The following is a 16628-nucleotide window of genomic DNA, read 5'->3' as shown; positions in this document are numbered from 1 at the left end:
CGAAAAATAACATTTTTTTGTCAAATAAACATTTTTTCTGTTTTCTGACAACAGTACAATGTATTTTGAATTAAATAAATTACATACATTCTTCTTTTTTCTCAATTAATTTAAGTCAAAAAAATGTTTTTTGGACACCCTGTATAAATAATTATGTTAATGTTTATATTACTGAATCGAGAATTGAATAACCTTTTAAATGAGCTATCACACAACCCCTGCTTTCATTTAAAAAATAATCAATTATGTCATCAAGTTCAGATGGATGACGTCACTATAATGATTTATATGCCAAAAAATCATAATTTCTGCATTTTTCCTCAAAGTGGCCGGTTTACGAAACAACGAATTTATTCCTTTCATTTGCACCATACTGTACCTACATTAAATAAATAAAAAACTTGTCAGGAACATGGGGAATTTTTTATTTAATTTTACAGTGAGAGTTAAACAATCACATTTAAACAGCTAAATTATACTTATTATTCAATATTGAATTTATTGAATATTGTATACAAAAATTCAAAAAGCATAGCACTATTTTAAGAATGCAATAATATTGTTGATATAATTTTTTATTGAATATCCGGTTGAACAATATCTGCTTCTTCTAGCGCATCATGTAGCGTAGTGGCCAACTTTTCCTGTTTCTCTTTGAGCTCCTTATTAGCTTTAGTAAACTCTTCTCTGAGTTTGTTAATCTCAGTTTCTTTATCTTTGATTCCATTTTTGTTTTCTGTGCAACAAGTCATCAATTTGCCCAGTTCTGCTTTTATTTCCGCAATTTCTTCGTTCTTCTTCTCTAACATTGTCTGTACATTCAACAAAGAATTTGTAAAAGTTTCCTCTTTTTGTTTGAAGTCATTTTTCATCTGATGTATTTCTTTTTTTAAATTATCTATTTCATGATCACTTTCTTTTTGCTTAATGCTGCATTTGGTTATGTTGTCTTTAAGAATATCAATTTCTGCCTCTGCTTTATTTGATTCTAAATTTTTGTTCTGCATATCTGTTTTAATTGTATCAATTTCTGCATTTAAATTACTGATCTTAGTTAACTGTTCCTCGAAATTTGTTTTAATTTTATCTTCCGCTTCACTTAGTCGTCTCAATTTATTAGAATTTGCACCATCTACCTTTGCCTCAATTTTTTTAACTTCTTGCTGTAAATCTTCTATATTTTTTGCTAAAGTTTTATTAATGGAGTCTAGATTATTATTTATGTCAGTGTTGTTTGATATTTTTTGGTCTAAATCGGCTATTTCATTTTGAAGATTATTTATAGCGTTTTGCTGCGTTTTGAGTTGATTGTTTAACGAGCTTTTATCTTGCCTTATGTCATCAAGTATCTTGTCAATTTTTTGCGAGATCATATTCTGTTTTGCAATATTGTTTTCTGCTTGTATAATTTTTGTGTCTGGGGTATCTATTTTGTTTAGAAGATTATTATTTTCTGTTTTTGTAGAATTCTCTAGCTCGAATTTGAGATCACTCAATTTTTGGCTTGTGCTTTTCTCTACATCAAGAAGTTTTTTATCAGATACTGTACTAGAGTTTTTATAAGGTAATAAAGCTGCCTCAATTTTATCCGTTATACTTTTGTCAAGATCTTCAGACATAATTTTCATATTATTTTCTAATTTTTGAAATTTGTCTTCATATATATCAACCTTATTTTTTATAGTATTGTTTATAAACTCAACATTTTCCTTAATATATTCAAGATGTGATTTATGTGTACTATTCTGCTGTATATCATTTAGTGAAATATTTACATATTGTTTAATTTTTTCCATTTCTTCGTCAAATGTTTTTTTCTTTACCAACGAGTCATCTGCATAAAGACGTACTTCTTGTAAAATACTTGCTTTAGCTTTCTGCATATTGCTGTTAATTCTTTTCTCAGCATTGTTTACAAGATCAGTAATTTTTCTATATAATTCAGCAGCTGATTGATTAAATTTAGCTTCTGTGTCATTAAATTTTGAGTAAATACGTTCTGTGTTGGTCGTTAATTTGTTCTCCAGCTGTTTAAGTCTCTCTGCTTCTTGCCGTGCTATTTGCTCCACAATTTCTCCAAACTCCTTCTTTAGATCACTTAGTTCTTTCGACAGAGTTTTTATTTGTTCAGTTAAAATAGTTTGAATATTGTTAATTTTTGAAGATATAGTATTATTTATGATAGACATATCAATGTTGGTTTTTCCGTTTGAATCGGATGGTTCTGTACCATTAAGAGTTGTGTTACAAATATGAAGATCTTTTTTGTACAAATTAAACAGATTAGTTAAGTTTAGAACCTTGTTGTCGACCATGTTTACCTTTTTAATGACAGTATCATTGAGCTCTATATATTTCTTGTTAAAAGCGACTATTATCATTTCTATGCCTCTTTTCAACTTCGCCACATCCTCTATTTTTTGGTTGATGGTCTTTTCAATTTGAAGTACTTTTTCTAAGGCATTTGTAAAGTTAGCAGGTATTTTAGTAGTAGAAGAGTTTTCTAATTTTAATAAATGTAAATTGATATTTTCTATATTATGTGCCAATAGAAGATTGTCCGATTGTAGTTGATCAATTAAAATATTTGTTCCTTGATTAAACTTAAAAGTGTTTAAAATATAATTACTAGTATTTTGTCTAACAAACTCTATTTTAAAATCTAGAGTTCTTATAAGATTCTCTAACCTGATGATGTCATTAAATCTGTTCTTCCCAAAATCAAATAAGTTAAAAATTTTTTGGTTCGTTTCAGTCTTAAACTGTTTTATATTTTGTTCTACACGTTTGTTACTCACATCCAAGAAGGTTACGGCATCACGCAAAAAATTCATCCTATTTGAAAACTCTTTTGATTTTTCAGACAAATCTAGTGTGCCAACTTTAACAGCATTAAGTGACTCTTCGAACTCCTTATTTTTGCTCAGCATTTCAACGAAAACTTTTTCTACTGGTATCTCTGATTTTTCCATCTGTATATGTTGGATCACAGTTTGGTTCAAATGGATAATGGTTTCCATTGTAGAAATGCGAGAATTTAGAGCAGCAAGATTATGCTTGTTGTTAAGAATAATTTGTTGATATACCTGTAAAATATCTGTGAGATATTTAGGATCATTGAAGTACTGAGCATGGATTTGCAAATTAAAATTTGAGGCAGCCATTTTTAAATCGCAGTCTTTAAGAATAGCTTCTACCACTAGTTTTTTGGAACGTAAAGGAAATACTGACCTATTTGCAGTCTTGGTAGCCCTACCTTGATACCCCAAGCTGCTGAAAGACACTACATAGTCGTTATCTTCAATGTACCACAATTGTTTATTTTGACATACCGAGTAGTCTACCAGTCGTAATGCAAATGACAGATCTAATTTTAAATCGTAATACAACAAATAGGTTAGGTTTGTGGGTAATGTCCATACATCTACGCTACCATCAAAAATGTGGTCCAATTTGTCTGGGCACATGTGTTTTATAACGGGTTCTACTTTCCAAACAACTGCGTAGTTAATGTTGACTGAAGGGTCGTAGCAGAATCCTCTACTATATCGGCATATTGTTCCAGACCTAGAAATGGAGATAGAAATCATAATAAGCTGCAAACTGGACATGAATGGACGTGAGTATGCTAAATACTAGAACTACATTTTAGTAATTGAAGAGCTTATTGCAACATAATGGTAAGCCACAATTTTACAGAATTCTCTTTTATTGCATTATCTATTTAAAGAAACCTATGTTAAGCCATATAAAAATTATTTGGTGATTACTGAAATAGATGGCGGAGTTATTGCTGTATCGTGTTTATACAATCGCCCATTTCTGTTCACTTTTTCGCGTAAAACGTGGTAAGCCACATCAAAATGGCGTCGACATCAGGTGCACGTGCTGAATTAAGAGCGGTTTTAAGCGAAAATAGCAGTTTAAATGTCAATTTTATTGATGATAGTGATGACAGTGTAGCAGACAAAGACTATAAGCCCAGTGGCGATAATTTTTCGTCTCAATCTAGTGAGGTAAGCTTTATTTTCTGATTTTTTGGCTTACCATGTTTTTGCACAAAAATATTCATATATATTACATGGAGCAATATGGTATGCCAAGTGGCTTATCGAGTTATTAATATACAATTTTTGAAATATTCGCAAATTCTAGAGTGTAAAACAGTCTCTTTTTGTTGTTCTAGGATGAATTGCAGGAACCAATACCCAGGCTTTTTAAAGATAAGGAGGTAAATCCAGAGAAGAAAAAACCAACAAGATGGAGAAAACGAAATGAGGAACACTATGATCGAAATGAAAAAAAAGAAGCCGTAATTCGGGACAGCAGTATACTTCTAACAAAACCAAAACGATTATTAGTTCACGTGAAATTGGCGAAGAAAATTCCGTTTTACGGAAAGGCAGACCTGCAACAATAGAGTTGTCAAACATTCCCAAGAAATATAACGAACCTCTGAAAATTGCGAAAAATAAACTGGACAATATAAAAAGTTTGTTACCTTATATCCCGCCAGTCTACCACACTTTTTATAATCAGTTAAACGCAGCTTCTGAAGTTAATGAAGAAGTGGAAATTGTAGAAACATAACTTAGTTTATTTTTTTGTGTTGCGATTTTTTAAATTTAAGAACATGTTAAGCCACATTTTTCTTTAATAAACTTATTTTTTTAATATAAATATGTGTTTTTTTTGTGAAATAATAAATGTAGATGTATTTTAATAACTAATATAACTAACTAACAAGCGTTGAGGTTTTTACATTTAAACCAATATTTTTTAGATTTTTTTAAAACTTTAAACATTGATATCTCGGTTTTATTATTTTGTGGCTTACCATTATATTGCAATAAGCTCTTCAATTATTAAAAAGTTTCTAGGTTATTAGTTATTAGTTTCTAACTAATTTTAACCCAACGGAACGTAAAAAACTAACAACTTTATCAGATGAACAACAAGGATTCAGATCCGGAAGATCCTGCGTCGACGCCGTATTTGTACTGAGGCAAGTCACAGAAAAAGCCATTGAGTACAATAAACCAGCATATCTATGTTTTATAGACCTGACAAAGGCTTTCGATCGCATCCAAGTCGAAGACATCTTACATTTACTGTATAGAAGAAACATACCAATCAATATTATACAAACCATCGAAATCATCTATTTTCATAATCGAATACAGGCAAAGATAAATGGAAAACTAACGCAGTTTATACCAGTACAAAGCGGAGTCAGACAAGGTGACTCATTAAGCCCACTGTTCTTTAATATAATAATGGACGAAATAATAGAAGCAGTACGTTACAAAATCAGGAACAAAGAAATCCAAATATTATGTTATGCAGACGACGCCGCAATAATCGCCGAGACAGAAGACGATCTGCAAAGATTAACACACATCTTCAATACAATAGCCAAGAAATACAATATGATAACATCAGCAGAAAAAACCAAATGTATGACAACATCTAAATACCCACTACGATGTAAAATCGAAATTGATGGGAAATGAATAAAGCAGGAAGCAAGGTTTAGATATCTGGAAATAGATATAACCAGCCACGGACGGCGTTATCGAAATGCCTCCCACTTTTTCAGGTAAATATTTTCATACATGAAATGCCTCCCAGGGACAATCGAAATGCCTCCGTTTCCCCAATCATTTAGGCTGATATTTTGTCTATTTAATCTCTGTATAATGACACAATGTTGCCAAATCGTAATTTGAATGGGTACTAAATAGGTAAACTAAATAGGTATATTTTGTTTGTTTATATTCTCTTTTGTATATTGTATTAATTGGCTAAATGCTGCATAAATACGTGAAAGTTTATTAGTTCTTGCATCAGTCAGTTTGTCTATTTCAAGCTTGTCAGTTCATCGATTTCCAGATCAAATTGTGTTTAAGTCATAACATCCGAAGTAATGGAATCAACGATAAGTGTCAGTCAAAAGGGCAAACCTTCACTATCAATTGATGGTTATACATTCGGTTGTCAAAAAATTTTAACCAAAGATACAGTAAAACGGTGAACATGTACTAAAAAAACCTGCAAAGCATTTGTGAAAACACAGGGATGTGAAAATACGATAATAATTGAATCAATATTAGATCATAACCACGAGAAGTTGTCTGCCGAAGTTTATAATAGAAAAGCCGTAAGCAACTCGATAAAAAGAGCAGCTGTGGAAGATCTCAGCGAAAAACCAATGAAGCTCATTTGTAAAGAACTTAAGAAGACAGATATAGAGACATTTACTATCAATGATATTAATAGGGTTAGACAAAATTTATATTATGCTAGAACCACTAATTCTTTAATTAAACTTCCCAAAAAAATATATGAATTTCATAAACCTCTTGATTCATCTTCTATTATTACAAATAGAAACGAAAATTTTATAATTAAAAATGACAAAGATAATCATTCATATTGTTATATTAACATGTTTTTCAAATTTTCGTTTTCTTTCGACTGTTTCCAATTGGTATGTTGACGGAACTTTTAAATACTGTCCTCGTTTTTTCACTCAATTATTTAGTATACACAGCTTGACAAATGGACATTATATTCCTCTTGACTTTTGTTTACTTCAAGATAAAAAGTCATCTTCATATTATCTCGCTTTTAAATATATCATAGAAGAATGTTTTAAAATGAATTGTCCTGTATCCAAATGTATTGTCTAAAATAATAACTTAACACTTTGAAATTTCCATTCATAATAGTATCCGTATGGCATTTCCTGAAGCAGATCTTCACGGATGTCGTTTTCATTTGGGTCAGGCATGGTATAGAAAGGTTCATGCACTGAGCTTAGCTCCAGAATACCAGAAAAAAGGTGTTGACTTAACTGAAATTACGCATTTTGTTATTGGTCTTTCATTCTTACATCCTACAGATGTTAGCGATTTTTGTGCTATATATTTGGCAGAAATTAAACCAGTCGATGAAAGAGTCACCCAGTTTTGTGATTATCTTGTTGATAATTACTTATCTGAAAATTCCACATTTCCTCCACATCTTTGGGCTGAGCACTTTTTATCCTTACAAAGAACCACAAACTCATGAGAAAGTTTTCACTCCAAGTGTAATTCTTCTTTATACTGCCCTCATCCTAACATTAATAATTTTATTGATATTTTACAATTTCAGATAAATACCTACATTAAAATGAATTCTGTTTCGACACCAAAAAAAAAATGTTGCGGAAAGTACAGCAAAAATAAATTCTCTAAATGAAAAAATTTTAGAATTAAGAGAATATAAAATAAATAGATTAGAATTTGTCGATTTAGAATTTAGATTTGTCTAATTAGAATTAGAATTAGAATTAGAAAGTAGTATCATATAAGTTTAGGAAAAATATTTTGTAATTTTATATTTTTATACACATTTTGTAATATTTTCCAAATAAGTTTTTTGTGATGTTATTTTTAATAACAAAAAATAATGGTTATTAATATACAAGGGTTATAAAACTAATTATATATGTATAAGTTAGTTGAAATATATAAATATTGCCTAGTGTCAATAACGTTTAATACATAAAGGTTGAAAATAAAATAAATTAAATAACAAATTACCAATTTTGCCAAAAAATTTACAAAGGGACGAAGATGTGGCAACGTCTCACCTTCACATAAAGATTAGAAGCATGTAATGTATTTAGGGCTTGGGAGGCAATTCGTATGTGACCATTGTAGCGACAGGTAACAAACCTTTCTTCGGGAGGCATTTCATATGCAGCCGTTACGGAGATGTTGAAGGGGAAGTACGACAACAAAGCTTTAAAGCAAGTAAAGAGGCGGGATCTCTTAATGACACAATCTGGAAGAACACACGGCCGCATATGAAATGCTTCAATGCCTCCCGAAAAAGGGTATCTTACCTGTCGCTAAAATGGTCATATATGAATTGCCTCCCAAGCTTTAAATAAATTACATGCTTCTAATCTTTATGTGAAGGTGAAACGTTGCCGCATCTTCGTCCCTTTGTAAATTTTTGGCAAAATTGGTATTTTGTTATTTAATTTTCAACCTTTATGTATTAAACATTATTCACACTAGGCGGTATTTATAAATTTCAACTAACTACTTATACATAATATACAATTAGTTTTATAACCATTATAATATATTTTATAATAATCATTATTTTTTGTTATTATAGTTATTAAGGTACCAAGGGTATTATAAGGATAATAACGCTTGAGGTCAATGGTGTATAGACCGAGGGCCTTCGGCCCGAGGTATATACGTTGATCGAAAGCGTTATTATTATAATACCCGTGGTGCCTTCAACGTTTAATGTCCGACTAAATTATTTTTTATATGCAAAAAAATTTGCATGAATTTTGAATTAATTAGTTTTCAAATAAGTACATTTACCAGAAATAGTCATAACGTAATTGTGGTAACCATAGTTTTACTTAGAGTTTTATTTGTCAACTTGACAGTATTTAACTCGTTATTTAAATTTAATAGGCCCTAGGGCGTTATTTTTCAATAACACGCCCTTGGGCGTTATATCGTACTTAATAGACTTCGCAATAATGTCATTATTTGTCAAATAATAAACCAATCGGACATTAATAATTTAATGTCCGACTGGTATATTATTTGACAAATAATGACATGATTTCGAAGTCAGTTAAGTATGATATAATGCCCTAGGGAGTTATTTTTAAAAACAACGCCCTAACGCCCTACTATTAGACAATTAATTGTAAAACGTTCTTCTATGATATATTTAAAAGCGAAATAATATGAAGACGACTTTTTATCTTCAAGTAAACAAAAGACAAGAGGAATATAATGTCCATTTTTCAAGCCATGTATACTAAACAATTGAGTGAAAGAACGAGGACAGTATTCAAAAGTTCCGTCAGCATACCAATTGGAAACAGTCGAAAGAAAACGAAGATTTGAAAAGCATGTTAATATAACAATATGATTATCTTTGTCATTTTTAATTATAAAATTTTCATTTCTATTTGTAATAATAGAAGATAAATCAAGAGCTTGATGAAATTCAGATATATTTTTGGGAAGTTTAATTAAAGAATTAGTGGTTCTAGCATAATATAAATTTTGTCTCACCTTATTGATATCATTGATAGTAAATGTCTCTATATTTGTCTTCTTAAGTTCTTTACAGATGAGCTTCACTGGTTTTTGGCTGAGATCTTCCACGGCTGCTCTTTTTATTGGATTGCTTACGGCTTTTCTATTGTAAACTTCGGCAGACAACTTCTCGTGGTTATGATCTAATATTGATTCAATATTATCGTATTTTCACATCCCTGTGTTTTCACAAATGCTTTGCAGGTTTTTTAGTACATCAGTACATATTTAGTACAATATAAACAAACAAAAAGATTAAAGTAAAAGTACCTATTCATGGAACCGTTAAGAAGAGATAAGAATCGGAATTGGAATTACCCAGAAAAGCTGACTATTAGATTGTCGGAACAAGTTTCTTTTCTAAAAAGAAATATGTCATACTGTGAAATATTTATGTTACCATATTTTATGTACATTTTAGTACCTATTTAAATTATGAATTGGCAACATTTTCTCATTATACAGAGATTAAGTAGACAAAATATCAGCCTAAATGTTTAACAAACCAGAGGCATTTCGATTGTACCTGGGAGGCATTTCATGTATGAAAATATTTACCTGAAAAAGTGGGAGGCATTTCGATAACGCCGGAACAAACACCTAAGACAAGATACAAAAGCAAGAATCTATAAAGCAGCAATTATACCTATATTGACATACACGGCGGAGACAAGACCTGACACGTCTAAAACGAGACGACTACTAGAAAGAACAGAGATAAAAATACTTCGAGGAATATCAGGGAAAAGTCTGTTGGATAGGGAGAGAAGCGAAAACATAAGAAGATCATGCGATGTAGAAGACATAAATGGATGGGTGACAAAACGGAAACAGGAGTGGAACGAACACATTAGTAGAATGGCAGAGGATAGGATAGTGCGAATAACACGAGATAAGTCACCAAATGGATGAAGAAGTATTGGCAGACCAAGAAAAAGATGGTGCGATAACTTAAACAATTTAGGAGGCTTATATTGAAGAAGAAAGTCTTTAAAGCCTACATACAAGAAGAAAGAAGAAGAACAAGAAGAACATAAAAATGCTCATGGACTAACTGAAAAGTCGGATAAAGAAAAATAAGAATTAAAAAAAATAAGAATTAAAAAAATTAAAAACCTTGAAAGAATGTGAGGTTGGGAAATCTCACTTAAAGTAAAATAAAAGTCGCTCAACTACAAAAAATTTGTAAAATTTTGTAAAAAACCAATGTATAAACAATAGTAAGTTAAAAATAGTTTGTTTAGTACTCCACGCTATATTTACCTTAAAATGATTTCATCCTTTAACGGATACGCAGTTGTGGTATACTCTTCCAATGTAAGAGACGGTTCTAGTTGTCCAAGACGATGCACTACTTGATTTCTGTCGATATAGATTCCCGATGAAAATGCTTTTACGCAGTTTTCTGAAACATCATAGTGACGACCACTTCCGTCATACAAAAGACAAGACATTACTTTAACATTAATTTTAGACGTGGTCCTGTAAATGTAGACATGTCCTTTCTGTATGATTGGTCTGGAACATACCTCTGCCTGAGTTTTTATATCATATAGTATTATTAGTACAAGAGACAGGAGAATTTTCATTCTAAAAATACAAAAAATATATAAATGAGGCACTAAAACCTATTGGTCAGCTTTTTTTAGTAGCAAGACACCTTTAGAAGGCACATAGTTAAAAACTTGCTACAAATAGAAATAAGAATGAAAAATACGGCTGAATATCAAATCAGAAAAGATGACTTGGACATATCAATTGTTTGTTCTCCTATGTCTTCATCCGGCTGGAAGGACCAATATGAAAGGGTGCGATTAAAAGAGTTTTTCAATGACGTCATAATTGTGGATTAAAACTAAAATCTTAAAAAAAAACAGTATTAGAGATCTTTCAAAATTTCAGAATCAGAAGAAACCATAAAACAAGAGGTAAACTAAATAAAAATAGTATGTGCAGTAATATTTCTTCAGTGGTTTGCAATCAAGCGACAAATCCACGTACAGTCATTGCTCATAGCTCTCAGGGTATTTTTGTGTTAAGACAACTAATAAGAGTAGCCTAAAAGTTATAATAGACACTGACGCGAAGAAGAATTCTTAATTCGACAAACAAGCTACTGATCAAGTAGCAGGTATACTGTAAGAGTAGGTACCTTGCTACCTCCCCCTAGCCCATCACGCTAAAAATTATACAGGCCTTATGTGTAAGATACCCAACCAAGGAAAAATATAAAGAACTGGCAAAATAATAGAAATAAAAACTCTTCAACTACAATGATCTCAGCACATCTAGTCTGGTTTTTTGCTAACTATCGAAAACTGAGATATTATTAGATGATTATATAGCCAGTTATTACTAGATATTGAATAGGGCAGTTCCTTAAATAAGGAGCGACACCACAACATATCAAAGAGAAATAAGATTATTAACCAGAAAAAATAATTACTGAAAAGTAAACAAAAAAACTGGTACAAAATTGGAACCACCAAGTATTCAAGGATGGTAAAAAGAGACCTCGAGAGAATACTATAATCCCTGCGTAACTAAAATGTTACGTATATAGGGTACTATACTATGGAATGGAATCATGGACGTTAAATGTAGAGACAATGAGACGACTTAACGCCTTTGAAATGTGGACCTATAAAAGAATTATGAGGGTTTCCTGGGTAGATAGAGTTACGAACAATGAAGTACTGAGAAGAATAGGTAAAGAGAAGGAAATTGAACTTACAATTAAAGAAAGAAAACTACAGTATCTCGGACATGTGATGCGGGGCGGGAAGTATGGCATCCTTCGACTCATAATGCAGGGAAAGATAGATGGCAGAAGAAGCATCGGCAGAAGACGAATTTCATGGCTGAAGAACCTCAGAGAATGGTTTGGATGCAGCTCAAAACAACTATTTAGAGCTACTGCCTCAAAAATTAAAATAGCTATCATGATTGCCAACCTCCGTAGCGGAGATGGCACCTGAAGAAGAAGAACTAAAAGTCACCAAAAAACCTAGGTCCACCCAGGGCAGATCAAATCATGTAGCAACATCACAAAATCATTTAATATAGGGGTAGTAGTCCTGCACCATCATGATACTAAAATAGATTAGGCTCAAACAGACCTAATTTAAAAATAAATTAAAACACGTATTGCAATGGGCTTGTCATGAAAGTCAGAATTAACTTCAATAGTTCAACAACTATTAGTGCAAGGACCCTGTAAGGAATCGTGCTAAGGAATATAGCAAGAAATGGATCGTTAAAGTGGTAAGGACTAAAAAAGATATATAGTAAAAACTAGGCTAGACTGTAATGGACCTTATGGAAATAATATAGCTAAGCGCCCTCTTCTTCACCTGTGTAGATTAAAAAGGGTTCAAAGAAGAAATCATCGGAACCAATCAAGGAAAACAGAATCAAGAGTTTAAGACCAAATTTTAGTTATTAAAGAACAGATGATTGGGAAGAATGATCAAAGCAAATAGTCTTCTAGATCGACAAGGTCAGTTACAAAGTATTGAAACAGAAATGAATGCTGCATATAAGTGAATACGTGGTAGAAAACGTGGCGTGGCATTTGGTGAGTAAAAACAACTCCAGATAGATATAAAACGGGGTTATGACTAAAAGAAAGGGAAAAACAGCCTGCTAGAAAGAACCAAAGCATACGCAGAAAAAATCGATGTGGATTCTCAAACCAGATCTAGACCGGTCTACTCTACTAGTGACTATTGACCAGATATTCGCAACAAAACAGATAATGTAAAAATGCTGAAAGTTTAATAGTTATCTTGATCAGATGTTCATGGATTTTAAACAGGCATTTAATAGAGTATGCAGGGTTAGACTGTGGACAGCGATGGAAGAACTTGGCTTTAAAAAAAACTAGTCAATTTAATATGTGGACTTATTTGGACATATAATGGATTTTATAAGTGGACAGCAATACTAAGAAACATTGTAAATAAACAGTGGACTAAAACAGGCAGAGGCACTTTCACTACTACTCTTTAACTTAGCTCTGGAACACATAGGTAATCAGAAGTGCCAGAATCGAAAAATCGATTACAGTACTCCATTCTCTGCAACGTGTTCTCGGTCTTACTTTACGGTGTTGAGTCCTGGAATGTGACTAAAATCGATCTAAATCGACTTGAGGCTTTCGAAATGTGGTGATATAGAAGAATTTTAAAAGTTTCCTGGGTTTGAGAAGATTCAAAACTCCACAATAATAGAACGTCTCAGCAAGACTACGGAGATCATAAAAAGCATAAAGCAGAGAAAGCTGGAGTATTTCGGACATGTAATGAAAGGTCCCAAATATAGGTTGCTACAAAATATCATGCAAGGAAAAATAGCAGTCAAACGCAGTCCAGGACGAAGAAGAACTTCATGGTTGAATAACTTGCGAGATTGGTATGGTGTTGATAAAGCATGTTATTTAGGGTGGCAGTGAATAAAATTAAGATAGCTATGATGGTTACCAACGTTCTGAAAGGACATGGTACATGAAGAAGAAGAATTGAGGAGGACGAAACTTACTGTTGGCATTTGCAGACGATACCGATCTATTAGGAAACACCAGATTAAGGGAGAATAAGACTTTCGTCAGGTTTGAGAACGAGGCAAAGAGGATGGGGCTCCTAATTAGTGAAAACAAAACTTAGTATATGTATACGAGCAGCAATAACCGAAACACAGGTAGAATTGGACAGAACATAATCATCAATGACTTTAACTTAGCGCCACAGAGAATTTAAGAATCTTGGGACACCAATAACTCAAGACAATAACGGATCACACAAAATAAACAATAGGATACGAGCCAGCAACAGATGTCTTTTAGCCCTTCAAAACCTTAAAAAATCGAAACAATCATACGACCCTTAGTGATGTATGGTAGCGGAACGTGGACGATAACAAAGGTAACCGAGGAGCGACTACGTGTTTGGGATAGAAAAATCCTAAGGAAGATCTTTGGGCCTGTGCTTGATGAAGCAGGACAATATAGGATAAGAACTGACATAGTAAAACTCGAAAAACCATATTTAGACACGAACAAAATAAAAGAAATAAAGTCTAGAAGACTCCAATGGGCAGGAGAATACTTTAGAAGACATTCTGACAAAAGAATAGTAAGGCTTGTAGTGGAAGAAGACCAAGTGAATGACCTCGATTCCTGTGGCGAGATAATAAATAGTATAAGACCTTAAAACTATGGGCGTGGAGAATTTGATGGAGATTGCTCAAGACAGACAGAAATGGAGGCATATTTTCAAGCAGGCTAAAACCCACGAAGGGTTGTAACGCCACGGAGTAAGTAAGTGACAGATCTTAGAGAACAATATGCAATGAGAAAAGATGATAATATATTGACGACGAAAAGAATTATACATCTAAAAATTGATAGAATATTGATTGATAGGCTATATCTAACGACAAATACAGAACAAATATACAAATATACAATATCAAATTGATAAATGTAACACATTTGATAGATACTATATATATTATAGTACATAATATAAATACTCACTTTGATATTAAAATTTCACAGTAAATCGTAATAACAAAACTGCATATATTATATTAAACATTTAATATAACACTTTTTTAATTCGAATTCATTTCACAAAGGTATCAATAATGAATATCACTGTTTCAATATGAATATTTTTAGTATAAAATGATAAGCAATTGTTTAGGAAGACAGGATTTTTATCGTCTTCACATCCCACAACTGATTTCATATAATATGCGAGGGAAACACTTATTTGTCACTGAGTGATAATATTTTTACAATAGTGGTTAAATTTGCATGTAGATACATTGTGAATATACAATTCTGGTTATTTTGTAGTAATACACGTAGGTATTAGTAAGTGTATGATAGGATAGATGATAGAAGTGCGGACATAGTTTTTCGTCAAGTGCATAAAATATGCTAATACGATATAACAGGCAGAAAACTCTATTCTAAAGAAAAAGAGGAATAAATATTTTTTACTCTGCCTCTATCTATAAATTCACTTTATTTTCTTGTAATATTGAAGGTTGGAGATAATTATTGCCGACATAAATTTGTTGACTGTGGTACAGAACAGAATAATTATTATATTTTTGAAAAAATTAAAATGTTCAAGAAAATTAAATAAAATTTCGGTTTTAATTAAAAACAAACAAAAGAAATATAAAATTTTATAATTAAGATATCTGTATAATTTTAATTACAGAAAAAAAATTTCTTGGTCTTTGTCTAGAGTTATATAACAACAGGATTAGAAGGAAATAAATAAAATTCAAATTTGTTCAATACAATTAAATATAAAAAAGTTTTTCTTCGAATAAACCAGGATAATACTCCGTGACTGTTCTCGGTGACTTAGTGTTAGAAACTATCATCAGAAAATGCAGCATGAAAGTGGAAGAAACAATCATCATCATTATCTTGGCCTTATCCCAATGCGGTGTCGGCTTCCCTAATTGCATTTCTCCACACAATTCTATCTTGGGTCATATCAATGTTAATCCCCTTTACCAACATGTCCTGCCTCATCGCCTCCCCCCAGGTCTTCTTTGGTATTCCTCAACTACTGCTTCCAGGAATCTGCACTTCAGCTATTCTTCATATTGAATGAAAATCGTCTCGAAGTTGAACATGACCAAAACATTTTAACATATGCTCTCTCATTTTGGCATCAATTGGTGCCACACCTAGACTTCCCCTAATATACTCATTTCTAATTTTATCCTTCGTTGTCACTCCACTCATCCAACTAAGCATTCTCATTTATTTTTCACTGCCCAACATTCAGTACCGTACATCATAGCCGGTCTTATGGCTGTTTTATAGAATTTTCCCTTCAGCTTCATTGGAATTTTCCTGTCACACAACACACCACTCGCTTCTTTCCACTTCATCCATCTAGCCCTAGTTCTACTGCATGCATCTATTTCTCCATTACTCTGTAATATCGATCCTAGGTACTTAAAACTATTGCTTTTCACAATCATTTCACCATAAAAAGATACCACTTTATTTGTAGTAACTCCATCTTTAAATGAACATTCCAAATACTCTGCTTTTGTCCTACAAAGTTTTAAACCTTTTTCCTACAGAGCTTGTCTCCACTGTTCCAGTTCTTGTTCTTTCACTATTTCCTACTAACACTACATCATCAGTATACATAAGGCACCATGGAATGCTACTTTGTAGTTTCGCTGTTATCTGGTCCAAAACTAATGAGAATAAATAAGGACTAAGCACCAATCCTTGGTACTTTCACCTGAAATTTATCAGTCTCTCCCACACCTGTCCTAACACTAGTCGTTACTCCCTCATACATATCTCTCACAATATTGACATATTCACCAGGGACTCCTTTCTTATTGAGTGCCCACCACAGAATCTCTCGAGGAAGTCTATCATACGCTTTCTTGCCATTCATAACTATCATAACTTTCCATCAGTTGCCTTACAATGAAAATTGCATCTGCTGT

General features: G+C 32.3%; 1 protein-coding gene across 1 annotated transcript; it reads right to left on the bottom strand.

Annotated features, from left to right (window-relative positions):
- Positions 1 to 409: 409 nt before the first annotated feature.
- LOC126888267 (putative leucine-rich repeat-containing protein DDB_G0290503) lies at positions 410 to 14876 on the bottom strand. Its single transcript, XM_050656375.1, has 3 exons — positions 14665 to 14876; positions 10392 to 10718; positions 410 to 3567 (listed from the first exon to the last, which is right to left on the bottom strand). The coding sequence occupies exons 2-3, from the start codon at positions 10715 to 10717 to the stop codon at positions 576 to 578; spliced, it is 3318 nt and encodes a 1105-aa protein (XP_050512332.1). The 5' UTR covers position 10718; positions 14665 to 14876; the 3' UTR covers positions 410 to 575.
- Between the last annotated feature and the right edge of the window lie 1752 nt (positions 14877 to 16628).

The sequence above is a fragment of the Diabrotica virgifera genome, chromosome 7, assembly GCF_917563875.1.
Source record: "Diabrotica virgifera virgifera chromosome 7, PGI_DIABVI_V3a".
Taxonomy (NCBI): domain Eukaryota; kingdom Metazoa; phylum Arthropoda; class Insecta; order Coleoptera; family Chrysomelidae; genus Diabrotica; species Diabrotica virgifera.
Note: the sequence above shows the minus strand (reverse complement) of the source record. Positions and strands in the feature narration are given on the sequence as shown.